Source organism: Stegodyphus dumicola, chromosome 9, assembly GCF_044657685.1.
Source record: "Stegodyphus dumicola isolate Sdum_Otavi_A_Nest chromosome 9, ASM4465768v1".
NCBI lineage: Eukaryota > Metazoa > Arthropoda > Arachnida > Araneae > Eresidae > Stegodyphus > Stegodyphus dumicola.
In genome coordinates, this window is record NC_140776.1 from 43,244,116 (window position 1) to 43,262,633 (window position 18,518).

Sequence of the window (18,518 nt, forward strand, 5' to 3'; positions counted from 1 at the left end):
TACACTATTCTTGATGACAAGCAATTGATATTTCTAGAGGAAGTAATCAAACTTAGACATGAATTTTTCCCTGGAGTAGAAATGTGCATTTATTCGAAAGGTTATTTAAATGATAAGAAATCTTCAGTAACATATCATTTATTCCAAGTACAACTTTTTATTTTTTAATAAACTGCTATATTTAAGAACATTCAGTAATAAATGTACTGAATTATTTAAATTTTCTGCTTTCTATAGTTTGATTTTCTAATTTATTCCTTATGTTATATTTACATTAGGTATTTTGGAAGCTGGAGTGATGAAAAATGAGCAACGCCTTCGCCGTGAATCGAACCACGGACCTCTGGATACGCGCCCAGCGTGCAAACCACCACACCACGAAGGCACGCTAAGAAGGCGGGGGGAAATACCTTATAATGTTTACATCGGGTTTGTCTTCAAATATTTCCTTTCTTAGATACGTTTCTGTTGCTTCCTTTTTATATTACTGAAATTTCCATTAAATAAAGTTCTTATCATCATTTGAAGTACACAAAGTGTGTACAGGGTTACATCAAAGTATGTAAGTGGTTGTCATATCCATTCCCTATCAGAGCCGTGCCAAGATAATTTTCACCTGAGGCAAAAAGGTAAATGAGCGCCGCTATATATATATATACTCGTACATATCAAAATAGCTATATTTGTATTAAACAAAAGTAAATGTATTAAATCAAAATACAAAAATTCTTATAATATAATTATATAATTCTTAAAGTATTTTTAATCGTAGCTTTATAAATTCAGAAAAATAATATAGCCAATTATTTATAACTTTCAAATGAAAATGCTAAAAAATGCTTTTTTGATAAATAAGAAATAACATCGAAATGCACATTGCATTAATTTCCAGGTTTTCTTGCAGTTCTTCCTATTGCTTTATTACTTTAAGTTTGCGGAAGCTAATTTTCCCTAATAATAATTGAAAAATTTAAAAACATAATTAAAGTAATTTTCGAATTCGCATGGCCAATTTGGCGCCCCTTTTAGTGATTCACCTGAGGCAAGTGCCTCACTTGCCTCACTCTTGTCCCGGCTGTGTTCCCTATTAATATTTGCCATTTCTGATATAATTTCTAATTCTGTATGTAGAACACAAAAATTTTTAGATTACAGAGAAATGGTAATTCCCATTCGACATCGCATTATGCTCTGATTAGGTTAATGATGAAGTCAAAAGCGTTTGCTCAAAGTTTCAAGTTTTTTTAGTTTACATTGCGAGGTTCCAAAGTCTATCTTTTCGCATTTTGAAGTTGCATTTGTGAAAATATTTATTTGATATATCGAACAAAGATTATGAGTGCAATTCTATATGAATGTTTCTACATTTATGTCTTTACAAAAAACAGAAATGGTTTTGGTTGTAGTACAATGCTTAACAGCACATAGCAGGATAATACATAATAACTATAACGTAATGAGTATAAATACGAAACATGTGCATCGCAAAGCCTTGTTCTTATTTCCGCCTACATAAAAGCGACGCGCAGTTTGAGGTGCTGTTGTGCAGAAATACACTTTAGTGTATTTCTGAAAAAGTGGTATGTTTAAAGAAATGAAATAAAAACAGAACCATCTATTATAAGCATGATCTCAGATTTCTTTGACTTTTTTCCCTGGTGAAAAAGCACATTATGTTAGTATATAAAATATTACGATAAATATAAAGTTCAGGAGACAACCCACCGAAGAAAATTGCCCATAAAGGGCAGTTTAACTGGGCTTGCGTGGACTAAACAAAGTCGAAATCATAAACAGTCATGCATAAGGCGCTTTAATTGAATGCCAAGAAGTTGACAAGGCTTTCTGTTGAACAATTGACGTTATTGGTGACGCATTAGAGTACACAGTTCGTTTATTATTTCACGTATTTCAGGAAAAAAAAAAAAAAAAAAGATAAATTTCAAGACCAAAAAGTATTTATTTTTCAAGACAGAAAATGGCCAGTATTCTTTATAAAAGTGTGGCAAAATCAGCATTTAATAAACATGAATGTTGTCCTCTGTATAAAGTTATGTATATAAAAAGTAATAAAATGCATAACATTGTTCAAACCAGAGATTAAAGCAATGTTCAAAATAGTAAGGTAATATATAGTTTAAGCGGCGTTTTAGACAAGTAATAATATTCTTTCACATAAGCAAACTTTGGCCACTGATGAATACTATGTGAAGCACTGATCTGAATGCCAAAAAACAATTTAAAATCTCATCATGATTTGGATGAATGCAAGCACTCCCTGTCGCTGACAATAACAGAAATCTGTACTTCTATAATACAAGCAAGAGGTAGCATTTAACTGAAAGCATTGTTAAAATTACATCTTATAATACAAATAAAATTAACTATTGTTGTTTGCAAGGTTTTCAGGACCAGGGCTTAAATTCTGAAAAGAGAGCCCTATGGAAGACTGCGAGGAACGAAGGAAAAATAAATAAATGAAATAACCAAAAATTTAAATAATCAAATTTTAATTTTAAAAATGTAAAAAGATAAACAGAAATATTATAATGAATCATTAAAATCATTTTAAATAGTTAAACAAAAAATTGGATCTTGTCTTATATAGGGCTGCGTAAGATAATAACGTCAGATAACAGCTGGAATTAAAATTCCATTTCAAACCTAAGATGCAGCTCAGCTGATCTCCGTCAGAATTTAAACCCTGATTATATGATTAATGTACTATTTCAAGGAATGACAGATACAAAACCATTCTTTTTCTTTCCAGCCAATGAAAATTGATAAAACGATTAAAGCGTCACTACGGAAAATAGTGTTCTCACTATTCAAGAAAAATATGAGGATATGGAAGGAATTTTAATGGAAAAGTGTAGCTTTGAAAATAAAGAGGGAAGAATCCAAGACTTTCTGAACATGATGCTCTCTCAATATTATTCTAACCGTCAAGCAAGAATTTTCCCAGAATGCGATTCGATAACAACGTGAGAATAAACGTAAGACTAATCTGGTACAAGTGACAACAATGGTCCTCACGTTTGGTTACATCCTTCAAAAAGCCTATAGGAGCTCCGCAGTAGAAATCATTAGAGTGTTACGTGTATGACCAATGTGGTCACTTTAGTACTTTCAGGAACGAGAACTTCACGTGCCCTCATAAATTTATTGCACATCCTGGAGAATAAGCCTTTGAGATGTGGGCTTTTCTTTCCTTAAAAGTCTCAACTTTTGTCCAAGGTTTGAGTCCGAGGAAAAGACAGGCCAGCATTCAGAAGTTAGAATCGATTTTTAAGGTGTATATTTATTATTAAAATAAAATTTGATAGCTAAAATAGTGTATCACTTACATAAAAAAGTGCCGGAGCCCTTTTTATTAAAGGCTCCGATGCGCTCCAGCTAAAATTATGATTTATATCAAAAACTGAGAAGTACCGGACCCGGGCACTAATGGGCTCCGACGCAATTTAAGCTCTGTTCAGGACCTCAAGTATTTAAAACAGTAAACCATAAAATCAAACGTAATCTATAAAATTGGGAATTTTAACACTACATGCTAAAACTACAAAAACTCGCGCGCTGGTTAAACGAGAGGCTCAGTATAAACGGCTATATTGGCTGATTATCACAGTATTTTCTTAAATTCTAAGTTAACTTCAGCCTAATTTGCATTCTGGAGATGTCTGATGACAGAAAATATGAAGGTATGGAAAAGAACTAACGTAAAAATAGCGTAACTATAAACAAACTTTGCAGAATAAGGTTTTAATGTAGATATTTTGAATTAATGACATTCCTTTAAGTGACACGTTTATACCATTTAATTTATTGTAAAACGTTTAATATTAAAACAACGTATTGCAGAATGATTTAATCAATGCAAGGATCGTATATGATATAAAATTCCTCATAACAACCAATTATTCCAATAATGACTACATATGAATCCTAATACAGATACTATATTCCTAATACAGGAAATGTTAACTGTATTAAGAATCAAAAACTACTCTTTTATGTTTGCATATTTTAACTGACTAAAACTGATTCAGCTGAATGCATTTCAAAATACTAGATTTCGAAATCCTTTTTAGCAGTAGCTTTGAAGAAATCAGTCACACTCTTGCAAGAAGTGGGACCGTAGATCTTTCATTTTCTGGCTGCTACATTTACGTCACAAGAATACATTTCAGTAACGCTTTTATTTATTCTTTGCAAAGTAAACTATACAAATGTAATTTAAAACTAAGAAAAAATGATAATCTAACACTTCCTTTTATGAGCAACAAGAAATACTTTCAATTAAATAATGGCAACTATACTTTCATCGTCACAAGGGATGCAAAATGGTGATCCTACGACAAATATGAAGCTCAGGTGAATTTGCATGGAATAAAACGAACAGCCTAAGTCGAAATTATTGAATGATGGCTTAGGTCTATCAAGACTAAGCAACATGGATTAATTCCAGGGAATGATATTGATATCCCAGCTGTTTCTAGATTTAATTTCCACACTTCTCAATTCCAAATAAAATTGGGGACAAATTTCGCGTAGTGTTCCATGGATCTGCTCAATCTTCTGGCGGCGTGTCTCTCGAAATTGACCAGGTATAAAATTGACGATTGGTCCACAGTTACAGATTAACTTGATAATATTACTTACTAGTTTCAGGACGCACAAAATAACCGTAACCTTGGATACACAAATATGTACTGGCAAACCATACTACTATAAGTCTCCGACTTTCAGAGAATAATTTGGCGTAACTCATCCTTCAAACCTACCAATATTTTCGACTGACAAGAAATGCTTACGAGACCGTATCAGCAGCGTACCTTACAATAAAATGCTTGCTGCAGTTAGCAACAGAAGAAGCAGATAATTTTCCTCTGACTTCTAAAGCATGCCTCGTGGACTTCTACGTTGATAGTTTGATGTCTGAGGCTAATTTAATCTCCAAAGCTCTAGAATTCCAAGTGCATTTGAATCACAGGACGTGTGGATTTGAATCAGATGTTATCACGCGAAAAATATGTTTTAAGAAAATGGGCTTCTAACAGCAATGAACTCTCTAACTCAATTATCTGAGATTTGCGTTTATCAAATGCTTCTTTGAGCATAGTGACAATACAGTAAAAACATTAGTTATGTTCCTCAAATATGTTCTTTCTTCGTCTCTTGAAGTCTTAACCAACATTATTTTCAACAATCGTAAAGACCTTTGATCCTCTAAAATGATTTTCACCGATTTAAGTTCAATATAAATTAATCATGCAAAGACTACGGAAGCATCAGTTTCAGTGGAATAATTCCTCCAGATAGTGAATGGAACTGGGAGCAAATTGCAAAATATATACCGTTTTTTAAAAGGCAACAAAATTTCACGGTTCCTGTTGGTTTATTTCGATTACCAATTTCAACTGCTTAAGCGATGCTTCAGAAAAGGCGTATGCAGCAGCAATTTAGATCGTTCCGTATAACATATTGGATAAATTAATATTCATCTGTGATAGCCAGGGAAGCAGGTATAAAATTGAAAGAATATTACTTAAAACGCGTTGTTTATGAAACGAAATTAACATATGAAGATTCTGAAACATTTATCACACAAGTAGAAGCTTGTCTTGTCTTAAATCACAACCTTTAACATCTAATGTCCTTTGGTCTAATATCCCAAAAGACTTATCATCCTTAATACTTGACACTTTTATTGGTAGACCATTGACAAATATATAAGCATTTGCAAACGTTTCCGATATTACTGAACCATTTTTTAGATATGTAGCCATCTAGTATTGTGTCAAAACCAGTATTTCCCACAATACTAGATGGCTACATATCTAAAAAATGGTTCAATAATATCGGAAACGTTGGCCTAAAGAATATCGGTTTTAGAGTACTCGAAGTTCAACATGACTTTAAAACCAAACTGTGAAACAATATTTTATAAAGTTTATATTCTTACAATAAATATAAGTTTAAAATGAGAGTTTCTCCGTCAGTCAGTTAAAAAGAAACTGAGTATCCAACAAAATCATATGGAAACGGTTAATGTAGGAAGGACGCATTGCAGAAATCTGACCATTAAACATGTTCTACTTCAAAATTCGAAACTGAAAAATCGCGTAATTAAAAACATTTTAAGAATTTTAACACTTTTATTATTCATAATTTATTGGTTATTTTAGTTTATTTTTATAATATATAAGCATTCGTCTTTGTACTTATCACATGTACATGTGATCTCATATAAAAGTATATGCACATGCTACCGTCACGTTAATTTCAAATTTAATTTCATATTTCAATAAAATCTATATGAATGTGTTATGAAATCGAATTTCGAGAAGCAGATTTTGATAAAATTTACTTACACTGACATAGCTGAAGTATGGCCCACCAGATTCCAAAAAGAATGTAAGAATACCAAGGTACTACCCACTTTACACCAGATCTGATGTCATCCATCCTAAAAATATAAAGATGCCAATATTAGGATTTAAATAAAAAAATTCTTATACCATGTGATAAGAGTTCATTATAATACTTTTTTAATTAAAGTAGTATTGAGTCAAAATCGAACACTAATTTTTATGAACCACAATTATTGATGAAACATTTGCAAACAATAAATCTTTTCCGTCTCTGTACATCTTGTTAATATACTGAAAATCCTCTCATTCTCGTTTTAGACATTTACATTTCTTATACACTTTATAACGGAAATGCTTGTGACTCCCTGAAGACTGAAGATTTTGACCTCTTCTTAACTATCAGAAAGATTAAATTCAGGAATTTCGTGTTAAAATTTAAACACTGTATACAAGAATATAATTGAGCTTTTAAAACCATTATAGCCTGTAATTTAGTGAAATCGACTGAATTAAAACATTAAATAACCTTTAAGCAAATTGTCAAGTAAATTTAAGACAAAATTATTTAACATATTTAAATATTTTTGTGCAGGTATATCATATCAAGTATCGTTTTAAAATAGTATAGATTTCGGCAATTAACTAAGAAAATTTGTCTTAGTTTGTTTTTCTAATAATAATGTTAAACACGCTAACTTAGATATGATAAGCCAATGCTCTATTGTGTTGTGTTGTGATTTATCTCACTTGTCTGACCGTAATATCAGAACAATCCCAAGAAATTCATCATGGCAAGGAGAGCAAGATCCTTGAGCACCATATAGGTGTAATACGATTTCACTCCGTTCCGCCCCCAATTTTGATGGAGAACACCCCGGGGGACGGGTCCGAGAGTCTTCCACCCCTCTTCCTGTAACACCAGCCTTCCGAATGGACATTCGGCTCACTATATATTTAGATAGCCTCCATGCCGGAAAGACACCATACATTTACAAACATCCATGCCTTCTCCGAACCCGTGCCCCTGGCATTGCAGTAGGCTTTCATAACAAATACACAGTCTAAGTGGCCACCAATGCGCTGCATCAGCTAATCGAGCCCGATTGTTTACATTAATTGATATTTACATAAAAATATGATCCTATGAAAACTAGTAGCCCAATGGGCCACCCATAAAACCCCTCCTTTAATTTAGAACTGGAAACACTAGTATAAACTGAAATTTAGTTTACATATAAAATGCAAGAACTTAAGAAAAAGCATAATTACGCTAATGTAAATTATTTAAAACATAAGCACTAGGCACAGAAAGAAGTCAAATGATCTAAATATTGCAAGGAACTTGAAATTTTTTGCGATCTATAGTAAAATTGTAGAGACATTAGGTTATTTCGAAACAGGAAAGATGAAAAATGAGCAATGCCCTCGCCGGGACTCGAACCAATGGATCTCTCGAATACGCGTCGAGTGGGCTGAACACTACAGCACGAAGACATGCTAAGAAGGCGGGAGAAATACCTTATATACTCCCCCTTTTAAAGGACGACTGGGGATTAGGGGACCTAGTCGCCAAATCCTGGGGGTGGAGAATCATCATCCACCATCTTTTTTAGTTCGAGCGCCACTGTAGAGTCATTAGGATTTTTTGGAGGCTGAAAAATGAGCAATGCCCTCGCCGGGCCTCGAACCACGGACTTCTCGAATACGCGTCGAGTGTGCTGACTACTACTCCACGAAGGCCTGCTAAGAAGGCTGGAAAAATACCTTATAAACTTGCAGGCAAATAGTATTTCAATCTAATGCATAAATACTCTTCCAACTGTTATGATTTACAAGCTCATTTTTCTATTGTAATATACAGTACATGCGATACAATAGTGCTGAAATAAATATAATTTATCTTTTAATAGGTGCATGAGAAATACAGAAGAAATAATTTCTTATGAATAACACTGAAAGCAAATAAAAGGGAGCTATTTGTAATCGGCACTTTTCCTTTATTTTCATAATACAATTTTTTGTCACATAATAATTTAATCATTCCTACTGTCGAAAATTCATATTAATCTGAAAACATGAAAACAGTTTACTTACATTAATTCTAATTTTTTTAATCTTCGTAAATGACAATATAAGAGAAACAGACTCAAGATTATTTCTTGCGCTTGGTAGATAAAAAACACTGAAGAAAGGTTCCTTAAAAGCAGTACAAAGATTCAAACTTACTTGTTAAGAAACTTGTTATTTTAGTCCGATATACATCCAAAGGAAATTTCCGACATAAACTAAACATTCGGCTTTTAAAAAGTGTGCCTATATTAAACATAACGGGAAATCCTCGGCCCTGAAAGTGCTTACTCATTTGGCGTAGCTGCAGAAGAACAATGCTTCATCGCGTTGCGAAGGAATCTTCTCATCATAGAGGTACTATTTCCCTGCGCGCTAGGAATCTTCATTGTGAAAAAGTGAATCGGGAGCAGCTGTCAATCGGTTAGAAAATGGGTAACCACTCATTGTTTCTTGGTGAGAAGATGAAATTTAGTCAAGGAATTCGATGATCTGATTAGCATTCCAACGTTTTCTTCACAGTAAGTATCTATGAGTAACTATCTTTCGAAGCACTATTTTATTGGTATATTTTAGTTGCACGTACTTAGTTTAAGAGCATTCATCGGTCTGTTTTTATGTACGAAATGGAAAGTGAGTCATTTTTCAAAAACTCGGTATATTGTACATTTAAGATATAATTAGGGAAACTGGCCAAAATTAAGCAGATTTACAATCAGAAGTTGGATGCAGATTCATTTCTTAAAATCTGAAAGTTCAGTTTTATTTATGCTAGAGAGTAGTAAGCAGTTTGAGTATATGAATTTATTTTCAGAAGTTAATATAAAAAATTCACTGTAAAGAAAAATTATATAATATTACAATATATTCCTCTAATACAATGGTTTTTAAGTTAAGAAAAAACTAGTCTTTGCTATTTTAATGTTAAAGAATCTTTATTCCTTTCTTTTAAGTACAGTCCTTTCAGAAAAGTTTGTGTGCTAATGGTACAATAACTTTTGTTTGTGTTGGTTGTTTCATTTTATGTTGCTATTGTTTTATGCAGTCATCGAAATCAAGTCTAAGTATTTATGATTTCAAAAGAATTCTTCTTACTATTAAAGAAAGATATTATTTTAATAAAATAATGGAAGGCATTATTTTGACAAAACAATAGAAAAATGTTTACAAAATTAAATTACAATTTTTTATAATTATTGGGCTACTCCTAATAGCTACAGTTGTAGGCTTTAGGCTAATTAATTATTTTTCTTATTTTTCGAATTATGCTATCATTTCCAGTTTTCATCAACTCTTAAGAGAACGTGTATATATGAATATAGTTTTTTTTAAAATTACGAACAGCTTTGGCTGTGACTCTGACCATTGTGCTATTACTTCGCCCAACTTTGAGAATTACGTTATCAGTTATATTTCGTAGCCGAATAACTCGCACAATTAAAGTTGAGCTAACGGCTAACGGCTCAACTCTTAATAGGCTTTGTACGTATAAATCTCTAACGCTGAAATATTCTTAAATTGTAATTCACATTTTATGCTATATGAAATCTTGCAGTCTGTGCAGATCAGATTGTGAGCATAAGACGTGCACTTGTTAAGTTCAGAGTTTTAAATTAAAACGCTTGTTTAAATTTTCTGTTTTGTAGATGTTTTCAGCTTTATTATTGCTACACATTTTTAAATTAATTATGTGCAAATATCATAAGCATTATCTTAAATTATTTAATCTAGTTAACCTTTATATACTGTTTTCTCTAATCATTAAATCTGTTTATTGCTTTATCAATTATTTGCCAGCTGTAGTTTTAGTTCCAGTTCGTAGAAAAATGTTTATAAATCAGTAATTAAAAGAAATTTTCACTGTTTTCACTGTTAAACGTTCTTAAACATTTCCTGATGAAGTAAAACCCGATCATCCTAGTTAATGGATAGGAGAAATATAGGACAATGCACTAAAAATATTTTCTACAATTAAAGATAGAATTGAATACGAATAATTTTTTAAATAGACATCTGTATTATAACCGTTATATATTTATATTATTTAAAACAATAATTTATTCTTTGAGAATTCGCGAAGCTTAACGGCAACTAACGCTACAGTTTGATACTCAGTAAACATGAAATTGATTTACTGAATAACAGTTTCACAGTTTACTTTTCTTGTATACAATATACAGAGGTTACTTATTTTCACTGCAAAATTTCCTGTTCTATGATAATGATTTAAAAAAATAAATGAGAGGAAAAAAAGACGGATTTTAGAACTAAATAATTCATTGTTATTTATGTCTCTTCGTCTTTTCAGCTGAGAGCTAAGATGAATTTTACACTAAGACTGAATTTTCTGTTGTTTTCCACGTGGAATGGTAAAAGTTCTAAGAATGTTATTATATGTGTTACTGACACTGCAGGGCGAAAATTATTCTAAATGACTAGATAAAGTAGAAACAACTAAATTTTGCAAATTTTTTCATAAATATTATTTTCTAAGGGCGTTACATATTTAGAACCTGATCTTTAATAATTTTCCTATATAATATATTATAATAAAATATTTCTGTATTTTAGCGAACATTCTAAGCCACTTGCTTCATCACATATAATACGATACTTCATTACAGACTTACTTTTAATTTATAAAATTCTTGAAATTTGAAATTATTATTTATATCAGTAAAACTTTGTTCAGTATCTGTCAACTTAATTTGTATAAATAAAGTGCATAAATTTAATTTGTTCTTTTACTATTTATATACATCTATTAATATAATGTTATTTGATTCTCAGTCTTAATATTAAAATTTAATGATTCTACGCTTTATGAATGAAGGATATGAACTATGCTATTTCCATTACTTTAAATAATCTTTAACTTCAGTAGCTTTAGAAAGTTAATAAATACTTTCGTCATTGACTCCTAAATACACAGTTTTAATGTCGCACTGGGCTCTTTTAAGTTTCAAAAACGGCATTTTTATCATCGAAAAGAAAAGCATTTATTGATGCTTGAATGTAAAAACACTCTACGGCAGTAAATGAAAAAACAAGTCGTTCAACTTTCAATTATTAATTAAGATAAACAACAATGGATACATACATTTTCTCCTCTGCACCTCTGAAGAAATACGAGGAACCCCATGTGTGAGACCAAAATTGTTATGTCATTTTCATAAGGTAAGTAAAATAGAATAATTTATATAAAAAAAAAGGAAAATTCATTCATTCATTCATGTTTAATCCTTAATGACGTCACATTTCTGACGCAAATTAAGAAACTCTATTTAAAATCACGAGAGCGTTGCCATCTCCTACAGTTAAAAAGAACATGAATCGACAGATTTTCCACTTGAGACAGCGCGAAACTAAAATGGGACTCAGTCTTCAACCTCCTGACCCGGAAATCTATTTTTCCACGAGACAGACTTTTTTTATTATTATTATTGCCGCACATCAAAAGGGATGCGGGCGGCTGAACACCGTCTTTTTTCTTTGAAAAACAAACGAACTATTACTCATTAGCGGTAAGAGAATATCGCCACCATCTTTGCTAGTTACGGTATTTATGATTCAATCTGCCAATGATGTCGTGAGCGTCTGTTTCTTTTTCTGAATCGAATTTTAACGATAGAATGTAGGTTAAGATCAAAGTAACAGCAGATTGAGAAATGGTTCAGGATTTGTAGCATAACGCTTTTCGATTATTTTTGTTATGGTAGTACCATTGGTCTTCCCTTGTGCTTGAATTTATCTGCTTTATATTCGTATAAAAATTCAAGTAAAATAATTAACTATACAATGCATCACTTCAAACCTTAGTCAACTAAGAGTCGCTGAATTTCAGATTTTGAACTTTTTGGAGAATTATGAGGATCTGGCTATGAACATAACTACAGTGGAACCTCGAGATACGAGCACCTCTACATACGAGAAATACGAGATACGAGGAAAGTATGAGCAAAATATTCGTCTCTAAATACGAGCATTGACTCAAGTAACGAGCAAGGAGCCAAGCTGTTGGTATACGTGGCGCATTTCTCGATCCGGCGCGACTTGGTGAATACCCTCGCTAGGTCACTCAGTTTTCTTTGTATCTACGTGTTTGTGAGCTTGTGAATTAATTGTTTTTACATTTAAAGTGAAAATAATTATTTCACAATGCCTCCCAAGAAGATTGTTGCCTCAGATAGTGCTGCAGAAAAAAAAAAAAAAAAAAAAGGAAGCCATGGCAGTTGAAATTAAGAAAGAAATCATAGATAAACGTAAGCGTGGTGTAAGAGTGATGGAATTGGTAAAGACTTACGGCCGTTCGATATCGACGATCTGCACTATTCTGAATAAGAAGGAAGAAATTAAGAAACTTGATAAGGCCAAAGGAGTTATAATTATTTCCAAGCAACGTCCAAAACTTCTAGAAGTTGTTGAGAGGCTGTTTTTGGTGTGGATTAACGAGAAAGCAGTTAAAAGGCGATTCGGTGTAGGAAGCTATCATTTGCGCTACGGCTAAGAATCTCTACTTGGACCTTCTCCGAAAAGTACCAGGTACGTCGACGGAAGATGAGATGGTAATGAGATTTTGGGGAATGCAGAACGGATTACCTAGATTTCCATTACTTTTAATGGGGAAGTTTGTTTCTAGATACGAGAAATTCGCTATACGAGGTAATGCTGGAACGAATTAACCTCGTATTTCGAGGTTCCATTGTACAAGAAATAGGGCGCTCGTAAGTAAGGCTCTTGCAAATGATACGACTAATTTCAGTTGCTTATATTTCAGATTTGCAGAATGTATTTTGTATAACAATAAATAAGATAAAATTAGAACTGAAATTTAATAATATTTTATCGGTTTGTAAGAATTTTCACCAAGGCGTTGTAGAGACATTTTTTTTTTTTTTTTGGAAGCAGGCAAGATAAAAACATGCAACGCCTTCGCCGGAAATCGAACCACGGACCTCTGGAATACCGAACCAGCGTGCAGAACCACTACACCACGAAGGCGCACTATGAAAGCAGGAGATATACCTTATAGCGTAAGAAACAATTTTCTCGATCAATGGATCAAACGTGCTTCAGATGGAAGTAAATCTTCGTAAAATGATCATCAAGTCAAGGTTTGAAGAAGTATATTGTATTATAACAATATTCAGTCCCTGAGCAATGATATCAGTGTCTTCATTATCAAGACAAAAATTTTGGACGTATGCCTTTTTAAGTTAAAACTTTACGCAAGAAATTTTCTAAAATGTTTTGTTAAAATATTTTTCGCTTTATTTTTTCTAGAAATTCAAATGATGAAAACCTAGAATGCAGATTAAATAAAGCGAAATGAGACAGTAATGTGACACGGAGTTTTTACCAAACCAAATGTCATGGCACTGCATAACTTTTTCTGTTTAAAAATATACAAACACTTATTTCGAAACAATCCATTCCTTGACTACTCACTTCTCAGTGGTTGTTGTTCTAGTCTAGAAAGTTACCTAGCATTTGCATTATGCTAAACTGTGTTTGATGTTGTAAAACAAGCGCCCTAAAAGATAGGTTTTCGACTAATCCGTAATTACGTCAACCAGTGTTTCGGCTGGAAGCTTTTCATGTTTAAAAATGTAAAATAAGATTTTTTTAATTCTAGCTATTAACCAAATTTTTGTTATTTAGTAAAGCATGTCGGTTGAACTAATAAGGCCAGAAAATGGGTTTCTGGCTGCTCTATCCCAGTGTAAATTGAGAGTTATTTTTTGAACAAGTTAGCATACAAAAAATAAGTTTACTTGATGTAGCTAATTAAACAATCATTGACGGCTGATATGTCCTGCAGTCTGAGAGTGTAATCAGCGCTGCTGAGCAAAATTAGGAAGAAGAGAAAAATTCTCAAGTAGTAAGGTAAAGGGCAGCTAGTCTTTTTCAGTTCAGTATGCAATTTAGCCAAAACAATAGAACGAAGGGGACATTTTGTAATAATTAAATTGGCAATAATAAACCTTTTAAGATAAAAAGAATAATGAAAGTTGTAAACGTTTTTGTAAAACGCAAAGTGAATCGAAGCATTTTCCTACAGTGCTGCCTGTAAATTGCTTCTCATGTTAATACAATAGTGGCAGTGGCTCCATCTAGTGCTCTTGCAGTTAAAATTTATTTCATTCTAGATGAATGAAAACTATTCAGTGGAAAATTCTTCTAAAAGGAAAGTAACGGTATAAAATTTCCTCAAAAGCAATCAGGTTTGAATAATATATATAAAGGCAAAGAAATCCGTTTTGGAGTTTTATAGAAAGACTATAAATCTGAATCCTGAATCCCAAACAGGCAGAAAACTATATTATTGATAAGTAATAAACAGTATTCTTTTTTGGTAGAAGTTTCACATATCTGAACAAGTTTAATAAATTATCCATTACGAAGCTATTGAATCCCATGTAATGTATGTAAGAAAGCGTAACTTAGAACAAAATTTGAAACAGATGCAGGTAAAAGAAGAAGGTATAATAAATGATTAAAGAAACAAGAAATTTTGAAAAATTATTAGATGCAGTACATATAGTAAGACAGAATTAGCATTTATACTATTTCATTTACCATGTGTTAATGTAGTTAGTAGTTATTTCAACTAGTCACTTCATTAACAGCCGTGAATAAAATGATTTGAGAACATGGAACCTTAGAATACGGACTTGAGAACTACTTGAGAATACGCAAAGAGCTAATGGTTTGGTTCTCTCTTGTGTCTCCAGAGCTACCATAGAGGTAATAAATAAAAGTTAGTCAGCACTTGTCCAAGATATTTAGCATCAACTGAAAGAAATGACATCCTAGATAAGATCTGCATTCTGCAAAAGATGCCTGCTCACAATGGCATTACTGGAAACGAAATCGCAGACAGGAGTACTCTTTTCAAACACATAGATTCTAAACTTGTAAACTGCCAGCTAAAATAAATTAATCAAATGGGCGATTGAGCTGGACTCAGTGCTTTCTTTTCAAAATTAAATGTGCCGGAGTCCCATCGAAGGCAGTTAGGAGAGAAGAACAAAAAAAAAAAAAAAAAAAAAAAAAAAAAAAATAAAATTAAAAAATTATAAAATTAAAAAATTAATTAATGAATAATTAAAACAATGAAATAATTTATGCAACTAATAATTAAAATTAAAATTAAATAAAATGTCAGGTAATAAAACAAAAATTTAATAAAAAATTAAATTAATAGTAAATAGCTAAATAATAATCTTACTTAGAACTCCAGTAGAATAATAGTATCACTCAAAAACTAAGAAATAACTCAATCCGGGCTTTCGTTTAAGCCCTGGATATACAGTATACAGTTAGAGGGGGAGAGGTGTGTATGTGTGTATGTGTATTTAATTACGGCAAAGCACACTAGGGCTATCTGCCTAAGGTGAGGGATGCCTTCGTGGAGGGCTTTCTAAGGGAAACTGGCTCGTATACTTGTTACACATGGGGAAAACCACGAAAACACCCATGCAGCCAGCCCGTTCGCGGGATTCGAACCTCGGACCGAACTACCAGTGTTCAGCGACTTTACCGCTCGGCCGCTGGTGGGCCCCTAGACGGAGAGAGGAATCACATTAATGGCACATTGTTTGTTTTTTTTTTTTTTCAAAGCTTTAAGCCCAGAAAAAGATATTAATTTCACTTTAGCATTTTGCATTGGTTCACTATAAATGGTGTTTCACTTTTTAAATTGTTGCAGCCAAATATTAGCGCATTGCATTATATTTAAAAAAATTAAATCATAAAGAATCTGCATGAGTGTAGATATGTTTCTCGCATTCTGATAAAACAACGGTCCCTAGAGACATCAAATTTTGAATAACGTATTCCTCCACTCGAATATGGGCAACTCAGTTTTCAAATATTAAATTTGGAATTCGGAATTTGTTTTATTATCTATTTCATATTTTGTAAAACTTTTACAAATTTTTACTCAACAAACTCAACAATTTCAAAGCTTGCAATGGCGACACTGTATGGGGAAAAAAACATTTTCATCTCCAGCGAGCGAGATTATGCATCTGAAATTCTAAAGTAATGCTCTTTTCAAATAGTTTGTGACATTGCTGTTGAATTGAGTTTCATGGTTTAATTGCGAATATTTAATAAATAAAGGTAACACACAAAACGTTAAAAAAACGCTCCTTTGGGTGCAATATAAAGTCTGAAGGCTTTCAGATCTTTTATTTCATTTATTTATTTTTAGCTCAAAGGGGCGTTAGCTCAGAAGGGATATTAGACTCGAAACACCATTTTGCGTTGAATCACGAAAAGCATTGAACCACTTTTCAAACTGTTACCACCAAAAATTATCTTCCTTTGTTATATTTAAAGAAATCAAATAATGAAGAATCTGCATAAATGTACGTATGTTTCTCGCATTGTGAAAAAACAACTGTACCTAGAGCCATAAATTTTGAATAACGTTGTCCTTCACCCGAATATGAGCACACGAAAGCCCGAATTTCGAATTACAGATTAGTTTTATTATCTATTTCATATTCTGTAAATCTTTAATCGATTTTTTATTAAAAAGCTCAATGATTACAAAGCCAGTAGTGGCAATACTGTAGGGGATAAAATATTTTTATCTCCAGCTCGCGATACTGTCTTGAAAATTCTAAAGCTATTCTGTTTTTAAATATTTTTAGAACAAATGCTTTCGAAACGTGTATGTGTGAGTAAATGAAAAAAACACCCCTTTGAGCTTAATGTAAAATCTGAAACTTTTCCGATTTTTCTGAATGTTTTATGGATTAAATTATTTATTTATTTATTAGCTTAAAGCCTGTTAGTTCACTGTAAACGAGATATCACTTTTTAAATTTTTGCCATCAAATATTATCGCCTTGTATTATATTTAAAGAAATTAAATAATGAAGAATCTACATGAATGTATGTGTTTCCCACATTGCGAAAAAACGACGGTACCTACCCTAAAATACCCTGTATGATAATCTATTAATGGAATGTTTGATAAAGATATTTTAAGCTGAGAAACGTCATTTGCCCATTTTTCCGATAAAGCATTAAAAGATTCTAACTTTGATAGGAAAGTTCCCGTAAATCGGACTCCTTAAAGAGCCTTTTCCGATGCAGATCGGATATTATTGGAAAGTGAACGTTAATAAAAATCATTGAGAAAAAACATTGGAAAGGAAAATATTTAACAGAAATTGGGTATCATTTGATTTCAGAAAATATGTAAGTGTAAAATAAGTTTTATAGTACCACTGCTGCCAAATCGATGAATAAGCTTGTTACAGTACTGCACACGCTATAATTAACAAGAAGCCTTTGTACATACTATGTAACGGAAAACACTCAACAGCTTCCAAAAGATGTGATATAAATTTTAATGGCTATTTGGCAGTTTAAAAAGCAAAGCACGAACTCCGTTAATCCTCATTGAATCAAGTAAGACAAGAAAATACAGTTAATGTTGGGTTGATTGTATGAAATAAGTGAAAATACAATCTTCTCTTTGTTTATATAAAACAGAACAACGGATTCATTACTCCATTATGTTTGCAGAATTCAAAATTTTCATAACCGAAGTTATCGAAGTTGTTATATTTATACATATTTTTGGAGTAATTGAAGCTAATAAAGAATCACAAGGAGAGTATTAACCAATTCAGAACTTCCTTCAAACTTCATATTCCATGGGTAGAAATCCTACAATAAGTTCCCTACAATAAGAGCAACATTGTCAAACTTTCCTCCCTCTGCCAATCAGTGGCATTATAAGCTGCACCATTGACGTGCATCAAACTTTTACTAACTATGATCGAAACCTTTCAAGTGTCAACACATTTTAGTGAAGCTTATTATGACTTCCTACTTACATTGCCTGCTGTTATATATTAACAATAAACGTGAAACTGGAAAAGAAAGGGATTTTCCCCACCCTAAAAATCGCTTCCGATGCAAGGTCAGTGCCCACAGCGCGTCGTCAGCTTATAGTAAGGCTATTCAATATTTCAAAATACGTATTTACATACTTCCTGTTTTGAAGTTCCGTTTACATATAACTTTATCAAGGAAAACTCAAATTATGCTCCA

The 18,518-nt window shown here is 32.4% G+C and overlaps 1 protein-coding gene and 1 long non-coding RNA gene across 4 annotated transcripts in view; one reads left to right on the forward strand and one right to left on the reverse strand.

Annotated features, from left to right (window-relative positions):
* LOC146995333 (uncharacterized) overlaps positions 1-3,324 on the forward strand; it is a 41,207-nt gene extending 37,883 nt beyond the window's left edge. The window contains exons 2-3 of the long non-coding RNA XR_015042964.1: positions 279-429; positions 2,771-3,324. This is a non-coding gene — a long non-coding RNA (uncharacterized LOC146995333). The remainder of the gene's footprint in view (positions 1-278; positions 430-2,770) is intronic.
* Positions 1-18,518, reverse strand: part of LOC118182780 (uncharacterized) — an 84,726-nt gene that overhangs the window by 32,155 nt on the left and 34,053 nt on the right. Inside the window, exons 1-2 of one of the 3 annotated variants that reach the window (XM_035352165.2) lie at positions 11,542-11,747; positions 6,375-6,469 (exon numbers count right to left, since the gene is read on the reverse strand). In XM_035352165.2, the coding sequence (XP_035208056.1) occupies positions 6,375-6,469; positions 11,542-11,543 (97 nt within the window). In that variant the 5' untranslated portion in view covers positions 11,544-11,747. Of the gene's footprint in view, positions 1-6,374; positions 6,470-8,600; positions 8,750-11,541; positions 11,748-18,518 lie in introns of those variants that run through there. The other 2 variants (XM_035352167.2, XM_035352166.2) reach the window with 2 other exon arrangements.